Genomic DNA, 24,826 nt, shown 5'->3' on the forward strand with positions numbered 1-24,826 from the left:
ACCTCTTTTTCATGTTACTGTTAGGTTCATGGGCCACTAGGTTAACACTGAAAGCCTGTGGACGTGTGGGAGATATTCCTGTCTCAGCAACTGCCCGTACAGTGGTGCCTCGCAAGACGAAATTAATTCGTTCCGTGAGTTTTTTCGTCTAGCAAATTTTTCGTCTTGCAAAGCACGGTGTCGGAAAAGTTTTGGAAAAGCTTCAAAAATCACCAAAAACCTCAAAAAAGGCTACCACACCGCGTTCTATGAGTTGTTCCTCGAAGTCAAGTCGCAACTGTATTAACGCTGTTAAGAAAAAGGAAACAAACTTGCAAAAAATGCAAGAAGTTTTCGTCTTGCGAAGCAAGCCCATAGGGAAATTCGTCTTGCCAAGCAGCTCAAAAACCGCAAAACCCTTTCGTCTAGCGAGTTTTTCGTCTTGCGAGGCATTCGTCTTGCGGGGCACCACTGTACTGGTATACAATAAAGTAACTCTGACATTTTTAAAAGATATAAATCTTGCTGCATGAACTCTTCTGGCATGACTGCAAGCTTGTGACATGGGAAAAAGCCATGCTGGGCAGCCTCCATGCCACTTAGCAGAACAGGGAGAGACAGAAATTCTGGGTACTAGGAGAGTTTACATGAGAACGATGTGATACACCAGAATTCAAGCCACACTGCAAACAAGAATGTGGATAATATTATCTTACGTGGAAAGGTTCTTCTCTCAAGCGGAACGGTTCACAGAGGGAAATTACGTTCCACCCCGGGGATGATCTACAAAGAAAAGGGCTCTCTTATCTGATGCTCTACCCTGAGACTCTTAAACAATAATTGAGACCTCGTTTTTGATCCCTAGAGACTATGACACACAAACAAAAATCCATATAAAAGTATGCACAAATGCCAAAAACCTAACAAAAATGTTTCAAAGCAGTATAGTGCCTTAATTGCAAATGAACATGACAGGTGGTAACACCGCGAGAGAACGCTATATGGAATTGCAATGGCTTTCAACACGGCTTTTCTCTAACAGGTTCCAACTCTAATCCATGGATTACTGGAAGCAACAGAGCAGATAATCCAAGGGGTGTAAATGGGAAATAAGAGATCATAAGCTCAGTGAGACTTCCTGAAAACACAGTCAGCAGTGAAGGCTGACTTTATAGGAGTATGGGGTTGTATTTTTAAAGTCAAGTGAGAGATATGAAACACAAAATGTCTAGATTGTAAGGAATGAGGCAAAAAGACTTGTAGACTCCCCAGTCAGGAAGATGGTACATATCAACAAGGAATACACAAGTAGTATTTGCTCCTGTTAAAAAGCTAAGATATTTTAGAATTATCTCATCACTAGCAATATTTACAAAAATGTGTTATGCTGTTACCAAGAATGTAAGGAATCAGATACTGTGTTAAAAACCAGATTTTTTAAATGAACTAGAACAGAGACAAAATTCAGGCCACTGTAGTAATTACACATTGTAAAATATAAACATGTTTATGTCTATAATTGCACACATCTTTTGTATACAAAAAAGTACTTACCATAGGTTGTCTCGGGCCAAGCATCTTTTATATTGTCCTTAGGACGGCACCAAGTAAAAACATCAGGTGAAGCTGACAGCTGTTCTGGCTGAAAATTAAATAATTTCTTAAGTGTTTTATTTATAGTGTAAAATGTGTGTCTGTATACAGTGACCCAGTTTGGACATACAAACAATGGTTTATTGTTCAATGCATGAGTGCTGGACTCATGCACTCCTCCCTACCCTACAGCCTTGCCATAAGGTTAGTCGCTTATGCTTCCATTGCTGTTTAATTGCAGCTTAGTTTTACACCTGAATCCTAAACTATGATTAATCTAAAGTATGGTTTATGGAAACAAGCCAGCTTCCTGGTTTGAAGTTGGCTTGTTTCCATAAGCTGCAGTTAAGACCAACCACAGTTTGTCTAGGTTCAGACATATCACGTAATTATAATTAGCTAAAAACAGAAGTGCAAGCTATTAGACTTCCAAATTCCCAGCCCTGCCAAATTATATTATCATTACCTCAGTTTGTCATACACACTTGTTTGTCATTATGTCTAAATAATGCCTTTTTAAAGTGTCTTATTGAAAGAATCAAAGACATTACAATTTACACATTATATGATATTTAGGAAGAAAATAGTTGGAAATCCATTGGATACACTTTCAAACCCAGAAATATGTGTGGCCTGAGGCCTTTATTTGGCCATGTACATCATACTCCTGGTCAACAAAATCATGACATTAGACATTTCTCCAGAATATATTTTTTTTAAAGTTTTCCTTGTTTTACAAAAGTAGCCTAATTAAAACACACACACACATAAACATAAGGGCTTTAGCCCTTTTAGAACTTTCAGCTACTATCAAGCAGAATTTATACAACCATTGTGCTATCCAGTGCAGTGGGAAAATAGACACACAAATAATTCAACATGGCACTCATGAAATAACAGGTTCTTTGTCAACTGCCAGCATCAACAAAAGAACTTGAGTAGTGAATTATTTTACATTTAGAGCGCTTAGGAGAAAATAAGCAGCCACAAAGAGAAAGAGCTGAATGAAAGGCTTCTTAGAGTAACTGTGAACAGCAAGATTTGCTCCTGGCTTAAATTGGAATTGCTGTAGGGCATACATACACGTCGAACTACAAATGGAGGTCTATCCGATTCTTTTCTGAAATCAAAAGGTCCTAGGTCTAGATGGGCCAGGCGTTGTCTAAGTTGCTGAAGCTCACACATTCGCCTTTTGGTGTAAGGAGATGGAGATCGAGAAAGAGAGGCTACTGTGGGCTGCTCATACGTTTTTGCTGCTAGGCCCTGCCTGTTCCTCTCAAGTGAGGGAGGATTCTTTTTTGGTGACCTTATCTGTGGCGTCCCATCTTTGGATGAACGTTGCTGCTGGTCTACGTTATCCTGAATTGAAGAGAGTCAATAAGAAAGAATGAATGGCTTCCTCACTATCAACAATACAGCATTCAACAATTACCGTATTTTTCGCTCTATAACACGCACCTGACCATAACACGCACATAGTTTTTAGAGGAGGAAAACAAGAAAAAAATATTCTAAACGAAACAGTGGATGCATGATTTTTGTGGTTCATGCTGTGGCCACAGACATGTGATCTGACGGTGAGTTTGGGGTAGCCCAATGCAAAAATCTTGAGGATCCATGTGGCTCCATGCTTTGTAACCACGTTTTAAGTGGGGAGGGAAGGAAAAGCACTCAAGGGACAAGGAGCACGCGTGGGGGGTGTGGAGAAGGATGCTGCTAATAATGCAGGAGAGGCTCCTCTCCTCTGCCACTTTGCTCCTTTAAAACAAGCAGGCTCTGCTTCTCTCCCTCCTCCCCGGCAAGGAAACCACGATAGTAACCACTCTGGGACAAATCAAGAAAAATTGCGACCAACACTCTCCCCCAACAAGCGCAGTGAGGTCAAAACACACACAGAGAGACACACAAAGTGTCAATCCTAAAGTCGCAGGGGCGCTGGGAGAGCGCAGGGGCGCTGGGAGAGTGAACGGGAAGCAAGAGAAGGAGAACGATCCCTCACACACACACAGACACACAGAGTGTCAATCCTAAAGTCGCAGGGGCGCTGGGACTGCTCACGACTGCAGCAGATTCCCCCGCTATCCATAGGCATTCGCTCCATAACACGCACAGACATTTCCCCTTACTTTCTAGGAGGAAAAAACTGTGTGTTTTGGAGCAAAAATTACGGTATATTGCTTTTAACACAAAAAGTCTCCAGAACAAACTTCAAAACCTCAAGATCACACACAGCTTCATTCTTGGAGGTGTCTCATTCTTCCCACTCTCTGCTTCTCTTCTATTCTTAGGTTCACCTGCCCTACAAGAACACTGAACCATCTTCCACCGCCTAGAAAAAAGAAACACTCTGATGCTCCTTTCAGAGGAGTTTCCTCCACCATTACTGGCATTGGTCTACTCAATCAAGAACAGCATATGGTGAAAAGAGTGGTGGTCCAAGCAGTAGTATTTTGCCTTGCTTACATATACAGGAGTTGCATACACAGGAGTCGTCAAACATTGGGGGGACCTAAAAATTGCAGATAAAGAGACTAGACCACAGAATGGTGAGGGCATGCCATGCACCCAAATCAACCACTGCTGCACTCACTCTCAGAGAACCTATTTGCATCTCTCCTCTGTTCAGAACAAATGGAAAAGTGGATGTCCAGTCCTTCCTATCTATGAAATATGAGCATGTTCAAGGCAACATGTTCAATGCAGAAGAAGTTAAGGCAGTGCCAACAAGAAGTGAACAGGAACAGCAAACAGTGTCTTGTGAATGGTGGACTTTTGAGGAGGCATATGATACCCAGGATCTTTTGCAGGCATCATAGGGGGTACTAGTCCCAGCAGGTTACCCTTGGAGTAGGGTATCTAATGCATTTATCTATTATTATTATTATTCCTATAAAATATTACTTGCCTATCTTTCATTGCAAAATACTAAATTCTTGGGTAAACACAGATTCTTGTAGCTGCCACTTTCAGATTCACTTATTTGCAATGTTCAGGCTGCCTTTTACTGAACTTGATTGAAGATACAAATCAAAATTTCTGAGAAACTTTCATAAGAGGAATTTCACCAAAAGAAACAATCTAGCTATCAATACTCAATCTAAAAATTAAAGTGCAGATAATTAAGTTATGCTAACCTGCTTTTGAGCTTTTTCTGAACGTAACAGGTTTTCAGAAATAAGACAACTTGTGAAAAACTTCAATTTTGGTGCAATTCCCTAGAAGAGAGACAATAATTGAACATCAAGCTCCAACTAGAGAGATAAAGGGTATCAAAGAAGTAAATGTCACCTACTGCAACAAACCATTCCTAATTTTAACAGTTTCCTTTGTTAATTTCAGCCTTTAATAAAGATAATTAGAAAAGACAGAACAGCAATGGTAAATGTCAAGAAGATAACATTTGCATTTCTGACAATTCAATTACTGATGATTATATTGCTTTTGTACTACAATTAAGGTCTGCCGTTTATTTCAACACACTGCTTTGTCAAAAGCATTTAAAAAGATTTTCATGGCATGTTACATATCACTAATTAAAAGTCAAGTATTGCTGTACAACCTTTACTCACATCACTTTCAAACTTTTTGATATGGACAATGGAGACATTATGATATCCTTTGTTTACACAAAACCTACATTTCCCCTATGTTTGTTTGCCACATCTTAATGCTGGACAAAGGAAAACAAATTATAACAAACTCATTTTACTTTTCCAAAAGTAAACACCCCGCCCCACCAGCAGTGAGGGCAACATCATGGTTATAAAAGAGAGTATCAGGCAATGCCTGTCAACCAGAATGACAAGATGCAGATTTTTGCATTTTCCTCCCTGTAGCAGGCAGAAGGTGTAGTCACTGGTAGAAATATGTGGCACAAGGAATACAGGGGAAGTAGCATAGGATTTGCCATTTGTGGGGGAAATGTTTCCTCCCATTCCATTCCTGTTATTTGTGTCCAGTCTTAATCCTCACCCTATATTGTGTCCTTGCCCTAACTAGACTTACTGCAGGCAACTTGCACTGATACCATGTGAAACGAATTGCACCAAATGACCCCATATGAAGAAATGGGTGTTAACCTGGAATTTTGTAGCACACTCACAACTCAAATAGGAATCTGCTGAACTAATAAAAATGTTTGCTAAAAGCAGCCATTCACCACAGGATCTGTAGGTAGCCAATGAAATGCCATTTTTAAAAAGATACAATAAAGTGAAATCTATGTAATTATAGATCTGTCAAGATACATTTTGTTCCAAGGACAGTAATGGAAATAATTGCAAAAGGTAGGAATGGCACAGAGAAAAACAAGTTTTGTTAAGCAGCAGCAGCAGCTTGGATTCTATAATAGAAGTCATTCCTCACTATTATGGGAAGTTTATACTGGTTCAGACTACTTATTCATCTAGCTCATTATTGTCCACTCCTTGGTGTTTAGGTGGGCTTTAAAAATATTTTTGTTCAGGATTGCTTTTAATTAGTGTGTTGAATATAGTCTTATATACTGCTATGGCTTGCTGTGGTACATTGACTGAAATGTTGACATAACTGTGATTATGTTGTTATTTTATACGGTTTTAAATACATTTCAACATTGTAAGCTGTCATGGGAAAATACTGTCTTTCGAATGGCAGCCAATAAATTTATTAGATAGATAAACAAATAAAATATTTGACCAACAGAAGCTTTCCAGGGTCTTGGGCAGAGGGATTTTCTATACTGAGAACCTTTTAACTGGAGATACCAGATGAATCTAAAGCATGCATTCTGCAACTGAACTATGATTCCTTCACAGAAGACCATTCTTGTTTATAGCATGTGGTGGCAATAGTCAAAAGCATATCCCCCAACCAAGTCGCATAGCAACAAAATGTCAGAAAAATTCAATTCAAATAAGCAAGAGGAAGTGTATGCTCTGTGAAACAAAATGTATTGCATAGAACAGTACAAATGGATCAGGCCTTAATTCAGCACATCTCTTAAACAAATATCCCCAAAGCCTGGACACTGAATCATATATTGTGATAATGTGGATCTTAAATAATCCACATTGTACACGGAGCATATAAAAGTATTGAGCAATATTTCAAAGCAAAGAACAATTTCACCACTTACTGTAAAACCAAAGGCCTTCTTCATTAAAATTTCACGAACTGACCCTCGTTGTCCAGTGATTGATTTAGGAGCAGGGAAAAGGAAATCTCTTGTATTTTCCTCATAAGTGGCTAGAATTTCTCCAACTGAAAATAATAGTTATACATATGATGGGGGGGGGCAGATATCACCTGCTTTCTCTTTTTTATCAAATATAGGCAAGCCAGACTGTATACAAAAAGGATAGCCCAATTGAAGTTAAGCATTTTTGAATCCTACTAATTTCATTAGAAGAATTAAATACAGACCTATTTTTTCCAACTGAAACCAATGGGTTATATTCAACTTTATATTCAACCCACTGAAATCAATGGATTATCAAGTTCTGCCTTCAATAGGTCTACTCCCAATATGATTGACATGGAAAATTATCCTAAAGACCATGTAAGCAATTCTACTAGTTGATAATGGCATTTTAAAAAGCAGATCAGAGCCATCAGGAAGAAGCAAAAAATATAAATCTAAACTGATTTTTTAAAATCCATTTAAGAAAGCTCCCTGTTTAAAATTAATGTTCTCAAATTTTAACACACCAGCAAAAAAGAGCACCTTGTCAAAACAATCCAGAGCAAAAGTGATAGAAGGTTATGTTGTGTATTGAACATAATTGGTTATTAGCAATGTCTGTGCCTGAGAAGGAATGTTGCTTGTAAGTAGATACTGAAAAATAAGATTAATTCCCAGTGCATGATTGGATAATTACATAAATAGACAACAGCTGCATGATTGGCAGTTCAGTTATCTATGTAAAATTTATTTTTATCAGTTTAAACAACCTTACAACTACAAAATAGACTATCAAGAATTTAAAATACGATACAAAATTCCACAATAAATCAAGTTTGAAACAATCTTTCAATTAAAAGTACCAATAAAAATAACCCAGATGCAGCAGAATGACACCTCAGACATCTGAAAATGGAAGCGACTCCTATTTGTCAACCACAGGCTCCTGGTCTGCTAACTGAATTCTACTAGAGGCAGAAGGGCGAGATGATTTTCAGTGGTCCCTTTTTCAATCTCTACCCCCCCCCCCCGCACCAGGTCCCGCAAGAGAATCCTCCATCCACCTGGACATAGAGGGCTGCACCCCATGGGAACATTTAGATATTGGGTTCCACTGAAAATATTCTGGATCCAACCAAATGTAAACTAGTGATTGCTCTAAAAAATTTAGCCCACCAACAAAACAGACTTTTGAAGGAGAAAGGCTTTTATAGCCTTCCTGAAACTCTGGAGAGTATTGGCCATAGGGATCTTATGAGGGAGAACATTACACTCTGCTCCCCCTTACCCACGTGCCAAGGCTCAGGTGGTCAAGACACTCAGTATGGAGATTCATCAGACATTTTACAAAAGTGGTTTAGAAAGGCAGTTTCTAGTATATCTGTGGACTAAAATATAAATGCACCTTTGTAGGCTCTGCACATGAGGAAACTGTAGAGTGAAGATCATAGAATCATAGAATGATAGAGTTGCAACTATCCTATATGGGGATCAAACCTGCAACCTTGGCGTTATCAGGACTACGCTCCAACTGAGCTATCATATGGACAAACACAGAGAGGTAAGCAGGGAAGAGGCCATTATCTTCCCTGGTGTAAGGATAGTGTGTATTGTGATTCTATGCAACAGTGGAAGATCCACAGCTAAGGAAGGTTTATTACGCTGACTCTGAATAGTTGAGAACTATGCTGTTTGCAACCTGAGAAGCAGAGTCCTCTGCAATATGTTAGGCATTCATGAAAATTTCTCTAAAAAGCTCCATAATTCATGAATTTATCAATACCTGGAGGAACAGTTTGTATTAATTCAAGCACTGTTGTGTCACCTAGAAAAAAGAGGAAAACTATAGTCAGAAGTTGTTTTGAGATGCAAACGAAAAGCTTTACACCAATTTAACTTTCTCTAACCTGAACAGAGAAGGTTTGCACAATTTTGATGAGGCAATGATTAGCAGAGATGGATAGTGGACACATTAAGGGGGAAATAGTAGTGAAGATACTAGTTTTTAGCTTGTAAGAGCAGATGGGTTGACTGCTCTGACACTTAATATACTTTTAGAGCTTATCATACATCAGATAATCCAGATACATATGGTACAACAGCTGCTTCCTGAGGTTGTTTAAGTGAAATCTTTATTCCTGGCATTTTGGAGGGGTAACAGGAAGAATGCCCTTGGCTGGTTGTTCTATTGGCTGCTGTATTCCACCAGTTAGACAGTACTGAAGCAGACACTGGACATGTACTACCTGAAGAAATAACATATGTAGATGTCATGGTACACGGCAGACAGTCAAAACCTCTTGCATCCCTAAGACTAATATTTGAGACACTGTGGCAGTATAACACCCTTGAAGTGTGAAGGCAGGCTCAAATCCTCTGGTGTTCTGATTACAATATGTTTTGCTATCATAAGCATATGGCATAGATAATTTCCATATATAGTGACATGTAATTCATAAAGTTGACACCTGCTCAATTAAAGGTAAAGGTAAAGGACCCCTGGACAGTTAAGTCCAGTCAAAGGCGACTATGGGGTTACGGCGCTCATCTTGCTTTTCAGGCTCAGGGAGCCGGCGTTTGTCCACAGACAGCTTTCTGGGTCATGTGGCCAGCATGACTAAAGTGTTGGCACAACAGGGCACCGTGTCGCGTGCCAGAGCGCACGGAAATCCCACCGCAGCAGTACCTATGTCTCTACTTGCACTGGTGTGCTTTTGAACTGCTAGGTTGGCAGGGACAGAGCTACCAAGTAGCAGTATTCAATTGCAGCCTTCAAGTCAAGATTTAGCTAAATCTTTCTCCCTTGTTTATTTAACATACCCCACCTTTCTTCAGTCATGGATAGCTCAGTTGGTTAGAGTGTGGTGCTGATAACACCAAGGTTGCAGGTTTGATCCCCGTATGGCAGAGCTCTCCAACCTTTTCATGTTGGTGACACCCTTTTTAAACATGTATCAGTTCGTGACACAATAATTCAGTTCTATTAGCAAACCGGAGGTTAAACTAACCCCTTCCCAACCCCGGGAGGAGCGTGGAGAACGTTCACACGGCACACCTACACACTGCAGCCGATACACTAACAGGTCCCGACACACAGTTTGGAAAGCTCTGCCATATGGGATTGCATATTCCTGCGTTGCAGGGGGTTGGGATAATGATCCTCCGGATCCCTTCCTACTCTACAATTCTAAGATTCTATGAAACTTAATGAAGCATACATGGGTTTCCTAGGTGGTCTTGGCCCAGGTATGGGTCAGACCATGATCTGCACAGCTTCATCAAAATGACCATTTTATATTTCCCCAGAATTAAAAGATAACCTGAGCTTTTGTTAACTTGCTTTCTTGTATTGTCTTTAATCTCTTTGCTATCCTATTTTCACTCTCTTTCTCTCTCATATTCAATAGTGACTAGTAATATTTTGTGTTTTTCGGGGGAGGGGGCAGAGATTAGACTTATGACAAATCTCTGCAAGTGTGATAATGAGCAAAGGTTCACTGAATTTTAAAATTACAAAAGCACCAGTTATTCAAAAGATTATCAAAAATATTCCCAACTGAATACATAGCAATCCATAATTAAACTAATTCTATGGGTTTTCATCTAAAACTTAGTGAGATATTCCAATGAACACAAACACATTCTCATCTTAACTTAGGGTGTTTTTTTGTTTCCTTGGCACACCTTACTTTGAAACTTTCTTTTATTTATTTTTTGAGAAAGTGAAGGTGACTTTATAGTATATTGCAACTGTCATTTTCTCACCATTCATAAAAAAACCATACAGTGGTACTTCGGGTTACATATGCTTCAGGTTACATACGCTTCAGGTTACAGTCTCCGCTAACCCAGAAATAGTACCTCGGGTTAAGAACATTGCTTCAGGGTGAGAACAGAAATCGTGCTCCGGTGGCACGGCAGCAGCAGGAGGCCCCATTAGCTAAAGTGGTGTTTCAGGTTAAGAATAGTTTCAGGTTAAGAACGGACCTCCGGAACGAATTAAGTACTTAGCCTGAGGTACCACTGTATTCTGGCTTTTTTCCTAATCTCCCATTGGCTTTTCATACTCTATACTTTAAAGTAATTTCATGCAAAGAATATAATAGAGATAAAAAGTTTTTTAAAACCTACGTTCAAATAGTTCAACAAGGTCTCCTGGGTCAACTACATCAGTATATACCTAAAATGAAAATTTAAGAAAATGAAATGGAACAAGTTGGCCTCAGCTATAACAAGGACATAGAATATGGCCACCATAATTTTAAAAGGAAAGGAAAAGGAAAACTGCACTCATTTCTTTCAAAGAGAAAGCAAAAACCAAGATTCATAATTTGGCACAGAGACATAAGCTTTTTCACAGAAATAACCCATTTTCTTCTCTGATTTTTGCCCTTTCCAGTATTACTTTAGTCATATATTCAACCATAAATAACAGGAATGTAAATCTGTGTTGCTTTCAACACAATGGAAAAGCCCACTGCTTACTACCAAATGGGAGGTGGTATTCTTTATTGGTTACTTTATTAGGCACTTACTAATGAAGAGTAATGAGAGTATCAACTCACTTTTAGAGTGCATGATAAGATGCACTTGTGAGAACTGACTGAAAGTGGTGTTAATTCTAGCAAGCTAGGCTGTATGGGCTACAAAGACCCGTGTGGGTGGGTGGTGCCATAAGCCATGACACTGTACAACCTCATGAGTCTGAAAAACTGCCTGTGAATAGCTACCTTCACTGAACAGTAAACAGGCCAGGAGACTATGGATAATGCAAGACTGGGAAGGACTCACATATGCACCCTACAACAGAGTTGTGAACTTGCAGCTCTTCTGATGTTGGACTACAACTCTCATCATCCCTGGTCACTTGGTCATGCTAGCTGGCAATGTTGGAAGTTGCACCTCAAGAACATGTAGGGGTCACACTCCTGCCCTACAACCATTCTTGAATCAACTTATTAACTGTAAAATACGCAGTTTCCAACCTAAATATCAATTAACACTTGAACACAGGAACTGAGTTCCCATGTGGGTGGGCTTCCCTGTTGACTTCAGTGTGAAGTCAGACATGTATGAATAACAGGAAACTGTGCACAGGGCTAACAATAAACAATTAAGGCAGAGAGGAAACCTTTGTTCATGCGACTGTTTGTACATTGCATTTTCCATCCATGTAAGTAGTGCTTAGATCAAAATGCCAGTAATGCACTGAATGTCATACCCAGGACACGGTGAACATTTACCTTTTCAAATATCAGTTTTTCATTAAATAGAAGGGGAAATATTGCACGAACAGACGATGTCTTCTTATATTGTCCTAGAATGCGGGCACTGATGTAAAGGTCATCTTTGGCTTTCAGGGTAACTCCCGGACATGTTATCTGGAAGATCAATGTTCAATTATGTCACAAAATTTGTATAGCTAGTTGATGCCAACATGGGGTTGCTGCTAAAAAAACTGCATCCCTATACTGAATTCTCTGTCTGCTCCTGCTCAGCATCTTTGGCTGCAGCTGCCACAGGCAAGGAAATGAAGCATATCATAATGTCACAACATTAAGTATTTCTACACAAACTTCTATCGATATGATAATGCAGTAATTTCATATAGTTTTGTTTCAATTAAAAAAGAAAGAAAAACATGTTGCAGGAGAGGGGGGAAACTAGATATGGCAATGCCATTTTCAGGAGCAGCGTTGTATCAAAGAGTAAAGAGTCTGTATTGAATTTTTAGTTCAAGCTAGGAGAAAAATGACACCAATATTGAAATGCGTGTTTATTTATTGTTTACATTTATAGATCACCCTTCATCCAATAGGATCCCAGGGCAATGAACACACAAGATAAAACAATAAAACAATTTCAGCATAATTAAAGCATCACATTACACCAATACAACAGCTCAGCAGCTGCATTAGAATTATCAATTCCACTCACAGACCTTTCAAATGACTGGGTGAAAAGAAGTGTTTTAAGCAGTTTTCTAAAAGTCATCAATTGCGGGGGGGGGGGGGGGGTGTGTCAAGATGGGGACAGCTGTATGCCCGGCAGGGGGTGGAAGTTCCACCAGCAGATTGCCACCACAAAGAAGGCTGTGGATCCCCCCTGCATCACTGTAAAAAGGCCCTTTCAACCAGTGAAACTGCAAGATCCTACACTACCAAATTGCAGAACTCAACTTGACAGATATGTGTGAGATGTTCCATCAAGTAATTGGGCCCTAACCTATTTAGGGCTCTACACATTACAGTCAACACCTTGAATTAGGCTGACCGGCAGAAAGGGAGCTGGTACTACAGTGTTAAATGATTGTTTATCCACAAACAACTCCCAACCCATGCAGTCACATTTTGTGCTGGCTGCAGCTTCCGCACTGTCCTCAGAGGAAGTCCCACATATAACATATTACAGTGGTTCAAATGGCATCGTATCAGAGCACAGGTCACTGTGGTCAGCCTATCCCTGACACTCCTAAGCACTGAAGCCACCTGGGCCTGAAGTTAGTACCTGCTGCTTCAGGTAGAAAGAGACTCCATCTAGAACTGGTTCTCTCCCCAGTTCTCAGACATGAAAACCATTATTGTTGGGCTTGAAGGGGGAAAGTCCCCCAGGATCATGGAGACATATGACATGGGGCATCCCAACATTTATCTGGGGATTCAGGGTCATATAAACTTTACTTTGGAGTTCAGAGAAAGATGAACTCCCCCCTTTTTTTCCGTGTTCCAAACTTTCCAGCAAATAAAGAACAGGAAACAAGTAACCATCATCATGAACAAAGTTACAGCTTGTGGTTTGTCTGGAGTGAGACACATGCCCAGGTTTGAACAGCACACTAAGTCAAACCATGGCTTAGCTCACAGCAGTACAACTGCTGGAGGACAGGAGAAAGAGCAAAGCAACCATGATCTTTTCTCTGGGGACCTGCACATTCACACTAAGCCATGATTTGCCCAAGCGTTACATGCAAAACTTGTCACTCCTGCAAGTATTTTAGCAGCTGATTAATTGCATTCAGCACCAGATGTGCCCAACTCACATTCCACACAGGGATTGGTGCAGAGTTTGCGAAAAAGGCAAAACGCTGGCGTCTAATTGGTCAGGAGGAAATGGAGAGGAGGAGATTTAATCTAACGGTTACTGAAGCATTTCAGGAAGTTTGGGGGTGGGGAGGGGAGAAGAGGCAAAATGAAGTTTCCAGATGTACTCGAGAACGTCAGTCAGTAGAAAGGGGGAAAGAAAAAGTTGGATGGGGCAGGATTTTAGAAACAAATCAAATAGAACCACGTTTTCTGATTGGGCAGCTTTGCTTGTAACAAATCCATCAGCGGCAGCAAGTGGGTCACAGACCAGGCGCATCAGTCATGCACCGGGTCCACCACCCTCCCGATTTCCGCCAACACCGTTAGGAGGAATTAAAAAACCCCTGCCAGGATTAGATCAAGAGTGCGCCCCCATCTCGCCCCACCCTCATGATTGGGGGGAGGCTTTTTATTTCGTTTTAAAGCAGGAGTGTTAGAACCTGAAGGCGAAAGAGCAGCCCCACAAAGGAAGAAAACTTTGAAGGCTCCCCCAAATCGCTTCCTCCAGGTCTCTCCCGTAGACACCGAGGCGCCCCCTCCGCCATGGCATCTTGGCCCCCATTCCCCTCTCGCATCCCCCTGTGTCCCACCCAGAGGCCACCATCTTGCCCCCGCCGCGCGCGCTTAACCCTTTCCCCGCCGCCTAGTTCGCCTCACCGAGCGGATCTGCAGCTCCAGAACGCAGAGGAAGCCCTTGCTTGGCGGCATTATGGGGAAGGAAGAGGACGGCGGCGGCAAAGGCGGCCCCACTGTCCCACCCGCAGGGTGGGGAGGCACGGGGTGGAGAGGTCGGAGAAGGGGACCTTTCGGTCCCCACACAGGACGTGCTGCACAACTAGGCCCCGCCCGCCCGCCGCCCGCCCTGGACGGACTCGGTAACTATGGCAGCCGGAACGCTAACGGGGCCCCTGAGGGTGGGGAGGGGGCGTGGCTAACGGAACCCTCGCTGCTTTGAAAAGCAAAGAGGGATTTTGAAAAGGAAAATCTAATTAATTCAGAGCCCCCGGCGACCGTCACTTCCGGTTCCGATTGCAGCGCTTGGCTTCCTTCATGTAGGGGGCGAGAGTGGGGAAGGAAAGAGGGATTTTTTTATTTTTAAGGAAAAGCTCCCATGGTAGATGTGTGTGACAAGGGAAGGTCGAAACACATGTATTTCACTGATGGCGACGTTTTGAATCTATTATCTGCCTTCTAAACGTGTGTTCTTGTAACTGTCTTGGGACTTTTGGGTGATGGAAGGATTGTAAATACCCGAAGTTAATAAAGGCCGAGATTGATCAGTTTATTGGGTTCCCCTACATAGAAGCGCTTTAAAACGTTTTGGGTAATGAATCTTCAGTAGGGCCTGTGCAGAACCTTTTTTAAAAAAACCGGAGGTGGACCAGAAAATTGTGCCTAATCCCGTGGCTAACCTGCGGCTTCTAAACCAACTCCCATCTTGCCCATCCAGCACAGTCCATGGCCAGCAACGTCTACAGGGCTGTCCTGTAGCCCCCACTGTTTTACTTCTTTATTTTATTTTTTGAACAAAATTAGTATACAACTTGCTTGTAATAAAACCTCTAAGTGGACTACAGGAATATAAAATAAAAGTACTAGAATTAATGATTATAAACCCAGTTAAAAGCAGGGATTAAAAATCATTAAAGAGATGGAGTTCCGGTGGGATGTCAATAAATAAATAAGCTTGCAGACTTCACGAAAACTGCCCCTCACCGGTCGTTAATCAAATCTATCCGCTGAGTTATGCAGACCTGCGTTACAAACAGCTGGCACTCTTGCTGTGTGGCAGATGCTGAGGTAGAGGCGCTACATATGCAGGAAGAAATCTCTTGGAGTTGGCACAACACTTTGGGCTTTTAATTATCAAAGTAATTATTCCGTCTCCGAATATGAATTTTCAAGGTATCCTACACTCACAATAGATAAATTATATTTTAAAAGGTCATAAAATACAACCAGGAAACAAGGAAGATATCAGGAAACAATTTACTAATACAATCTCATAATTGTAGAGTTGGAAGGGATCTCAAGGATCTCATTTCCAACAATCTAGTCCAAACTCTTGCAATGCAGGAATCTCAGCTAAAGCATCCATGACAGATGGCCATCCAACCTCTGCTTGTCACATTTTAGTGCCTTTGAATCGCAACTGCAAAGACCTTTCCCCAGATTGCTCACCTAGCCTTGGGGCAGTAGTACCCAAGAGCCTCAGATTGTTACCTTAACAGTCAAACAGATTGGTGTGGGAGCAGGGAGTCTTTTGGGTGGATTAACAGCTGCATTTGGGGCAACTGAAGTTTCTTTGAAGTATCAGAGGCATCCCTACATACAACACACTGGAGCAAACTAATTTGGATGTTGTCTGGGATAACTTGCCAAGGGGTCAGGGTTGATGTTGGCAAAAGGCACATGGTGCCTCAGATGCTTATTGGTAATCGAGAGAGGTAGCTCTAAACTGCACCCTTAAGCTGCAAACTGGATCCTTTAGGGGAATTGGACTCCAACTCCCAATATCTCATCATTGGCTGGGATTGATGGGAGTAGAAGATCAAAGACATCTGGAGGACCAATAGTTCCTTAACCGTGGTTTAGGGGAAGTCACCTCACAGGTCAGGTAAGCACAAAATATGATGTGTACCTTACTATACTGACATGGTAGCAATTGTGTGGCCCAGGTCAAGCCCTCTATTTCCCATTACCCATTAGCATTCTCATGAAAACTGCTTACTGCACTAGTTGAAACAGAAATGCTTCACTATTTTCAAATGAAGCAGCCTCTGGTGCCCAAAACACCCTTTATATAAGAAGTAAGTTGTCGACATTTCTTCTCCCACACCTGTCCATGCATTTCTTTTACACCTATGCTTTGTGTGCCACTACTGTGTAATATCTGGCAATGGTGGCTGCTGAAAGCCTCAATATTGCTGCTGCCTGTTCCTCACTACCTTGCACTGAGTTTGAGCTCCATTCTGTTTATTCATATCTTGCAAATAAACTGTGCTCTTACGTTCCACCAAGTGGCTAAATCAGCTTTTCCCCAAACCAAAGTCCGCCAGATGTTTGGACTACAACTCCCCATCACTGAACTAGGACCTGGGGGACCAGCGTTCAAATCCCCCCTTGGTCATGAAGGTCACTTGGACTAGTGACCTTGGACCAGTGACTGCCTTTCAGCCTAACCTACCACACCGGATTGTTGTGAGAATTATATGAGGAAGGGGAGAACCACCACTGTGAGCTTGGAGAAGAAGGTGGGATATAAATACAATAAATAAACAAATTAACATTCTTGACCGTTGGCAATGCTGGCTTATGAGAGTTGTACTCCAACGCATCTGAAGGTTGAGGAAGGCTAGTCTAAATAATAAGAAATGCAGTAGTGGAGAATACGTTGGTTATTGTGCCCTACATACTGCTGTCTTTACTAATAGTATTGCACTCAATGAGATTTAGCTGAGCGCTGATCATCCACTATATCCTACATTTTGAATTATTTGTATAATCCAACCTTCCTCAACCTGATACTCTCCAGAGGTTTTGGACAACTGCCATCATCCGTGACCATTGGCCATGCTGGGGCTGCTGCTAGATAGGAGTCCGACAACAACTGGAGGGCATCAGGTTGTGGAAGCCTGATGTAAGCAAAAATGTGCATATCAATTTTCCTTAGATGCTGGTACAAAAGTGAAAAATTATTCCTGTCCGTTTAAACTCCATGTTTGCCTGTTTACTTGTAGTTTAGTACATTTCTTTGTAAGTGCTAAAGCCCTCAACAGAAAGCAAAAATCTATGAGACTTGATGGACCATTTGTCTTATCTTGGATGGCATTTCATCTGTTCATCCCTGATTAATTAATTACCGGATTAATAGTACATTTCACAGTAACCAAACTGCAATTTGTACAAATTTGTTTAGTCAAGGGAAGAAGCCAAAAACATTAAAATGAAACAATCCAACAAAGACAGGCAGAATGTTATAAGAAAAGAGATTATAACTAGCTCTAGTGGGAGCAAAATGAATCACATTATCAAAGCGTAATGAAACAGGGAAGGTAGAATGATAGATTATAGATGAGATTAGAGGACGGAGATTACCTAAGGGTTTTAGAAGAATTCACAAACTGTATTTTTACACAATCTTTTTGCTTTAGCACAAAAGGAAAGAACTCATGTTTTAGAATACACTGATATTCTTTGCTCAGATAGAGACCATGTTCACTTTGTGTTCCACATTTGCATATTATATTATACATTCATCAGCCATCTGAAGGGACATCAGCCCCCCCATACTGGACTTATATCTTAAAACTGTTTTGAGCAGCAGTCCATGCACATATTTTCACTTCATAAATGCTTCAGGTTCAGCAGAGTGTCTTCAGACCGTGAGGGTGATTTATATTATAAAGCAATTCAGATGTGGCTCTCCAGATGTTATTGGACTCCAGTTCCAAGAAGCCCTTACCTTTGGCCATAGTGACTGCAGCTGATGGGAGTTATAGTTCAGCAAAACCCAGAGGTCCACAGGTTCCCTTTATCTGTTGTAAATCATCAAAGCCATAAACACGAGACATGAATGTGTGTTGGCTGGGTAATCACACATACTGTGTGAATTAATGAAAAACACAGTTACTCAGCCATTATCACTCATTTGCACTATCTGTCATCTATTTACTGCATTTACATAATATAGTATAATGGCGAAGGGGAGGGAAAGAGACAAAAGCATTCAATATTTTGATCATCACATATCTGGAAATTTGAGTCCTATTTATATTCAGATGAAGGTTCTTGGAGGACAGACAGTAAATTGAAACTAACAGAAGATTCATCACAATATGACATTTCCCTGTAATTTTTCAGTGGTTCCTCGTTAAGTGAGCCAGGCAAGGCAAAATCAAGACACCACCAATGAAAGTTCAATCACTGAAATCGAGCTGTCGCTTCCTATGGTTGCATCTTGGTTTTGCCACTTGAAATGCATTTGTGAGTTTATGGAACAATATCAGGGAAATGTCACCTCATGATATTACAGTATTTCCCTCTAAAAGTAGAGTATATGAACTTATCAGATAAGCAGATTTTTGCAATGGGGGTTCTGCTATGCATAGGCAAAAGCATTCCTGGATTGACTTTATACTTGCCAAATGCTCAACGTTATGATGGGTAATGTGTCTCTGGATTTTATTATATATAATTGTCATCTGTACAGACTCGCCACAAAGACATATTCCAGCCTATTGCAGGACCCTTGTTAGAGAACTCAATCACATGTGTCAAGAATATTGAACCTATTTTAATACTTTTCCTTTTCCCCATAGACATAGCAGCTTTTCACTTGCATGCAAAAAAGTAAAGAGGTGAACTCAGGGACATACCATTAGGATGTGGTCCCCCTGTTAAATTGGGGGTCATAAAACGCTGATTGGTAGGCTTAATTTGGCCCAGCAGAGGCCCTAATTTAGCCTGCAAACTATTTTTACCAAAACATGCTTAGTAGCCTCACTCCACCACATGTGGGGCAGGTACAGTGGAATGATCTGGAGCCTACAGTGAGCTCCCAATGGTCCCTTTGCAAGAGGGGCTCCATGTCAGTGCTAATCAGCTGATCAGCTCCAACAGAGAGACCCACATGGATCAGCTGCACTAGTGAGTTCCTGCTTGGGAATTCCCCAGTGCAATTGAGAGAGCTCTGTTTTGAAGCAATTTGCATTGAAAGTGCTTGCTACATCAGAAACTCTGCAAAGAAAAAATATATCAATTTCAGCAAACGTTTTCAAAGCAAACCACACGAACGGAGCATGCCTCTTTGAAGGCACGGAGGCTCCCCCTGCCAATCAGCTTTCAAACATGCATACTCCATTAGTGCAAAGCAGTTTTCTTGCTATGGTGTGGGGGGTGGGGAAGCTCCATTTAAAGTTACCCATAATGGGAGTCCTGTGGCACCTTGGAAACTAACAGGTTTATTCTGAAGTGAGCTCTAGTCCACCATAATATATCTGCTTGCCCTTATGACACCACAGATCTCTTTTTTGTAGTCTTCTTATTATGTTAGTGTCTCTTCATACCTGTTGGTAGACTGGTCCAATGAGACATGGACTTTAGTATACATAGTTTCAAATGCATTTTAAGACCAGCTTTGGGGTGGGGAATGAATGAAGGTACTGGATTGAAAATATTACAATGAAATTACAGAGAGGCCCAGTTCTCATGGGACAGAGCTCCCTTGATGGCAGCAAATGGTGGATCCAGACAAGGCTAAGCAGTGGGGAGCCTCTGCCGCATCCAGCCCCTCCCAGTATGGCAGACTGAGGGTTTGGACTGGTGTGCCTGGGGCACTGAATATACACTGAGTATAAAAAGAAGAAAGTGTGGGAGATTTAAGCAGTCAAACCTAACAATGCATATATGCTAGCTGGTATATGAAGGGGTTAAGGACCACGAGTCTTCTAATTGAAAGAGTATGCTCAGTTAGGTCACGCCCCCTTTTCTCCTAAAAAGGAGGAAGTAAAGACTGTTTCCTGTTCCTTCCTTCTCCTCTCTCTTCACTGTGTACCATGCAGGTGGATGTGTCTCATCTTGGTTCCTAACCTCAGGCACATGGTTGTAGTTCTTCCCAAGTATTTTACCTGCATTATTTTATTGCTGCTGCAGAAGGAAAATGCATGCCTGAGACCTGGAAACTGTAAGTATTTTAAACTTTGTTGGTATGTGGTTTGTTTATTGAAAAGGGCATAAACAGGGGGTTAGCTGCTTCACACAGCTGAACGGAATAAGTAAGGTTTAATAACCTGTATTCCTACACTTCACTAAACTGCTTAATGATGGGAATTAAATTCTGCTGTGGGCTTTCTCTCACCAGAGAAATTGCAAAGCCCTGTATTTTGAAAACAGGGACCAGCCGTTTTCCTTTGTGTTCATCCACACACGTGGGTCTCTAGAGTTTTAAATATAACTAATATATCCTCTTACCAATTTCCATATCAGGAAGGTGGGGGGAGAAGTGGGTTAAAAAAACAACAGTGAAGCAATGCAAAAGACAGTAGTAGGTGTGCTACAGTACTATGTAGAGCAGAACACAAATGAATATGGAGTCCAAGCATATGAGTAAGATTCAATCAGTGTGTGAGAGAGACCCATTTCCAGCTAGAAAGAGCGAGATCAATAATGTATACAAACGCCTAAATAGGGGAAATTACTTTCTGCAGTCAGCTAGAGACCAGATACTATAATATCAAATTTGCTTATTAATTCCAATTCAGCAGCTTCATGTTGAAGCGCAGGGGGGGGGGAGGGGAGATCAGATAGGGAAAAGGTTGGAGAAAAATGATTATAAGGTCTGCTACAAATGTCCAGGAAAGTTGGACTTCACTTATTCCTGAGTGTTTCTATTTTAAATGCCTTTGACCTATGTTATCAATGGGAACTTGGCCCAACCTATATCAGGGATTGGAACCTGTTGGCAGGTCCTAACTCCCACCAGCGCCAGACAACATGGTCAATAGTCAGGTTGATGGGAGTCAGAGGAGTACAACATCTGGAGGATCACATTTTCCTATCCCTGGCTTGTTTAAATAGGAAAAGGGGATTGTTGGACAATGGCATCTTCATGCCAATAAAAGATGTTTAGGCAAATGAGCCCTCAATATTATCTGATGGTGCCTGGTCCTCTGGTAGTACTCCTTTCTTCTTTGGTGATCACTTGTAGCCAAGTAAGATTGTCTTCCATGAATGTGGTCTTAACAGTGAGTCTGTAGGTGACTTTGGAGGCTAGTGCTGGATCCACACATCTTTCCACAGTGGGGTCATAGGTTTCTGGGTGGGAGTTGATCACAGTGAGGATTTGCCAAATCTTAGATCTTCCTGAGTTCATGTTTCTTCAAAGTCCATGATGGCTGTTCTCAATTGGAGCGCTTGGAGGCTAGTGTTTCCCAGTTGTCGGTGTTTAACTACTTTTTTTTTTTTGCCTTGAGAGTGTCTTTAAACCTCTTTTGTTATCCACTGACATTACACTTTACATTCTTAAGTTGGGAATAGAGTAGTTGCTTTGGAAGACGATAATCAGGCATCCAAACAACATGACCAGTCCAATGAAGTTGATGTTGAAGAATCATTGCTTCGACAGTGGTGATCTTTGCTTCTTCCAGTGCGCTGACATTAATTTGCCTGTCTTCCCAAGTGATATGTAATTTTTTTCAGAGACACTGTTGATAGAATATTTTGAGGAGTTTGAGATGGTGTTTATAAATGGTCCATGTTTCACAGTAAAGTTGGTAGCACAACAACTGTATAAACAAGCATTTGGTTTCCCTGCAAATTCCATGGTGTACTAAAGAAGTTAAGGGAACAGAATTGGCACTGCAATAAGGAAAGACAAGTATACCGCCCAACAGCTGTGGAAGATTTATTTATTTATTTATTTATTTATTTATGGTATTTCTTTCCCACCTTTTATAATTCCTCCCCCGTGTGTCATTTCCAGAATCTTCAAGGGTAGACTAGAACCTTTTTAGATTTGAAACGTATAAAAGCTGCCTTATACTATTGTCTACACTGACCGGCAGTGGATTGCCATGATTTCAGACAAGTAATATTCCCAGCCCATATGCAGATGCTGGGAAATGAACCAGAGACCTTCTGCATGGAAAATGGATGCTCTGCCAATGAGCTATAGCCTTTCCCCATGGAGAGAAAACTGTAGGTGATGACAGTGGTATTCTGAAGTATGCTTGTTCTTTCCCTATTTCACAAGAGGCCTTAGGAAAGGAGATTTAGAATAGTAAAAGACAAAGGGGGAAGGGCTAAGCACTGTTCTAATAAAATTCAGACTTATTTACAGCTGATTTAAAGTAGGAATAAAAATCATAGAATCATAGAGTTGGAAGAGACCACAAGGGCCATCGAGTCCAACCCCCTGCCAAGCAGGAAACACCATCAGAGCACTCCTGACATATGGTTGTCAAGCCTCTGCTTAAAGACCTCCAAATAAGGAGACTCCACCACACTCCTTGGCAGCAAATTCCACTGTCAAACAGCTCTTACTGTCAGGAAGTTCTTCCTAATGTTTAGGTGGAATCTTCTTTCTTGTAGTTTGGATCCATTGCTCCGTGTCCGCTTCTCTGGAGCAGCAGAAAACAACCTTTCTCCCTCCTCTATATGACATCCTTTTATATATTTGAACATGGCTATCATATCACCCCTTAACCTCCTCTTCTCCAGGCTAAACATGCCCAGCTCCCTTAGCCGTTCCTCATAAGGCATCGTTTCCAGGCCTTTGACCATTTTGGTTGCCCTCCTCTGGACACGTTCCAGTTTGTCAGTGTCCTTCTTGAACTGTGGTGCCCAGAACTGGACACAGTACTCCAGGGGAGGTCTGACCAGAGCAGAATACAGTGGCACTATTACTTCCCTTGATCTAGATGCTATACTCCTATTGAGGCAGCCCAGAATTGCATTGGCTTTTTTAGCTGCCGCGTCACACTGTTGGCTCATGTCAAGTTTGTGGTCAACCAAGACTCCTAGATCCTTTTCACATGTACTGCTCTCAAGCCAGGTGTCCCCCATCTTGTATTTGTGCCTCTCATTTTTTTTGCCCAAGTGCAATACTTTACATTTCTCCCTGTTAAAGTTCATCTTGTTTGTTTTGGCCCAGTTCTCTAATCTGTCAAGGTCGTTTTGAAGTGTGATCCTGTCCTCTGGGGTGTTAGCCACCCCTCCCAGTTTGGTGTCATCTGCAAATTTGATCAGGATGCCCTTGAGTCCATCATCCAAGTCGTTGATAAAGATGTTGAATTAAGACCGGGCCAAAGACAGAACCCTGTGGCACCCCACTAGTCACTCTTCTCCAGGATGAAGAGGAACCATTGATGAGCACCCTTTGGGTTCAGTCAGTCAGCCAGTTACAAATCCACTGAGTGGTAGCATAGTCAAGACCGCATTTTACCAGCTTCTTTACAAGAATATCATGGGGCACCTTGTCGAATGCCTTGCTGAAATCAAGGTAGGCTACTGCGTTCCCTTCATCTACCAGGCTTGTAATTCTGTCAAAAAACGAGATCAGGTTAGTCTGACATGACTTATTTTTCAGAAATCCATGCTGACTATTGGTGATCACAGCATTCCTTTCTAGGTGCTCACAGACTGTTTGCTTAATGATCTGCTCCAGAATCTTCCCTGGTATTGATGTCAGACTGACTGGGCGATAATTATTTGGGCCCTCTCTTTTCCCCTTTTTGAAAATAGGGACAACATTTGCCCTCCTCCAGTCTGCCGGGACTTCGCCTGTTCTCCAGGAATTCTCAAAGATGACTGCCAGTGGTTCTGAGATCACATCTGCCAGTTCTTTTAATACTCTTGGATGCAGTTCATCTGGCCCTGGAGACTTGAATACATCTAAACTAGCCAAGTATTCTTGTACTATCTCCTTAGTTATTCTGGGCTGTGTTTCCTCTGCTGAAACATTTGCTCCAAATTCTTCAGGTCGGACATTGTTTTCTTTATCGGAGAAGAATGAGGCAAAGAAGGCATTGAGGAGTTCAGCCCTTTCTGTGTCCTCTGTTTGCATTTCACCATCTTCTCCTCAGTTGCTCAGTTTTTCTCTTGCATAATGCGTAGTTTGAAATAAAAGAGAGAGCAAGCTGCAGTTCTCACTGAGGCAAAACCCTTTGTGCCTCAGTGTGTTTAAGAGTAAAACACTTCTACAGGGGCCTGAAAAGCTTGTGAGTTCTTAAAAATCCCCAAAACATCTTATTCTTAAAATCTTCACCGCTCAAGAACCAGCTTGCAAAATTAGTAGAGCAGAAATATTTTCTCTCCACATCTATGTTGAACCTCTGTACTGTTGATATGCCTTCCACGGCCCTTTCCCTTATGGTAATATGTAGCTTGACCATATTACTTGTTACTGTGTAATGTCATTAAGTGGATGAGCAGCAGTTAAAAGAAGGAAAATCAGGTCATGAGTGAACCAGAAGTTGAGGACATTGTGAGGCAAAATATGAGAGAAGTAGAA

At 41.4% G+C, this 24,826-nt stretch overlaps 1 protein-coding gene and 1 long non-coding RNA gene across 3 annotated transcripts in view; one reads left to right on the forward strand and one right to left on the reverse strand.

Moving 5' to 3' along the window:
- SPATA6 (spermatogenesis associated 6) overlaps positions 1-14,694 on the reverse strand; it is a 33,364-nt gene extending 18,670 nt beyond the window's left edge. Inside the window, exons 1-8 of the mRNA XM_083509665.1 lie at positions 14,473-14,694; positions 11,977-12,114; positions 10,865-10,913; positions 8,517-8,558; positions 6,689-6,813; positions 4,707-4,787; positions 2,656-2,931; positions 1,534-1,621 (exon numbers count right to left, since the gene is read on the reverse strand). Of these exons, the coding sequence (XP_083365791.1) occupies positions 1,534-1,621; positions 2,656-2,931; positions 4,707-4,787; positions 6,689-6,813; positions 8,517-8,558; positions 10,865-10,913; positions 11,977-12,114; positions 14,473-14,523 (850 nt within the window). The 5' untranslated portion in view covers positions 14,524-14,694. The remainder of the gene's footprint in view (positions 1-1,533; positions 1,622-2,655; positions 2,932-4,706; positions 4,788-6,688; positions 6,814-8,516; positions 8,559-10,864; positions 10,914-11,976; positions 12,115-14,472) is intronic.
- A 3,989-nt stretch (positions 14,695-18,683) lies between these two features.
- LOC310709733 overlaps positions 18,684-24,826 on the forward strand; it is a 72,709-nt gene continuing 66,566 nt past the window's right edge. For both annotated transcript variants that reach the window (XR_014527653.1, XR_014527654.1), the window contains exons 1-2: positions 18,684-18,801; positions 20,379-20,500. This is a non-coding gene — a long non-coding RNA (uncharacterized lncRNA). The remainder of the gene's footprint in view (positions 18,802-20,378; positions 20,501-24,826) is intronic.

This window comes from Podarcis liolepis, assembly GCF_965112155.1.
Source record: "Podarcis liolepis genome assembly, chromosome: 6".
Classification (NCBI taxonomy): Eukaryota; Metazoa; Chordata; class Lepidosauria; order Squamata; family Lacertidae; genus Podarcis; species Podarcis liolepis.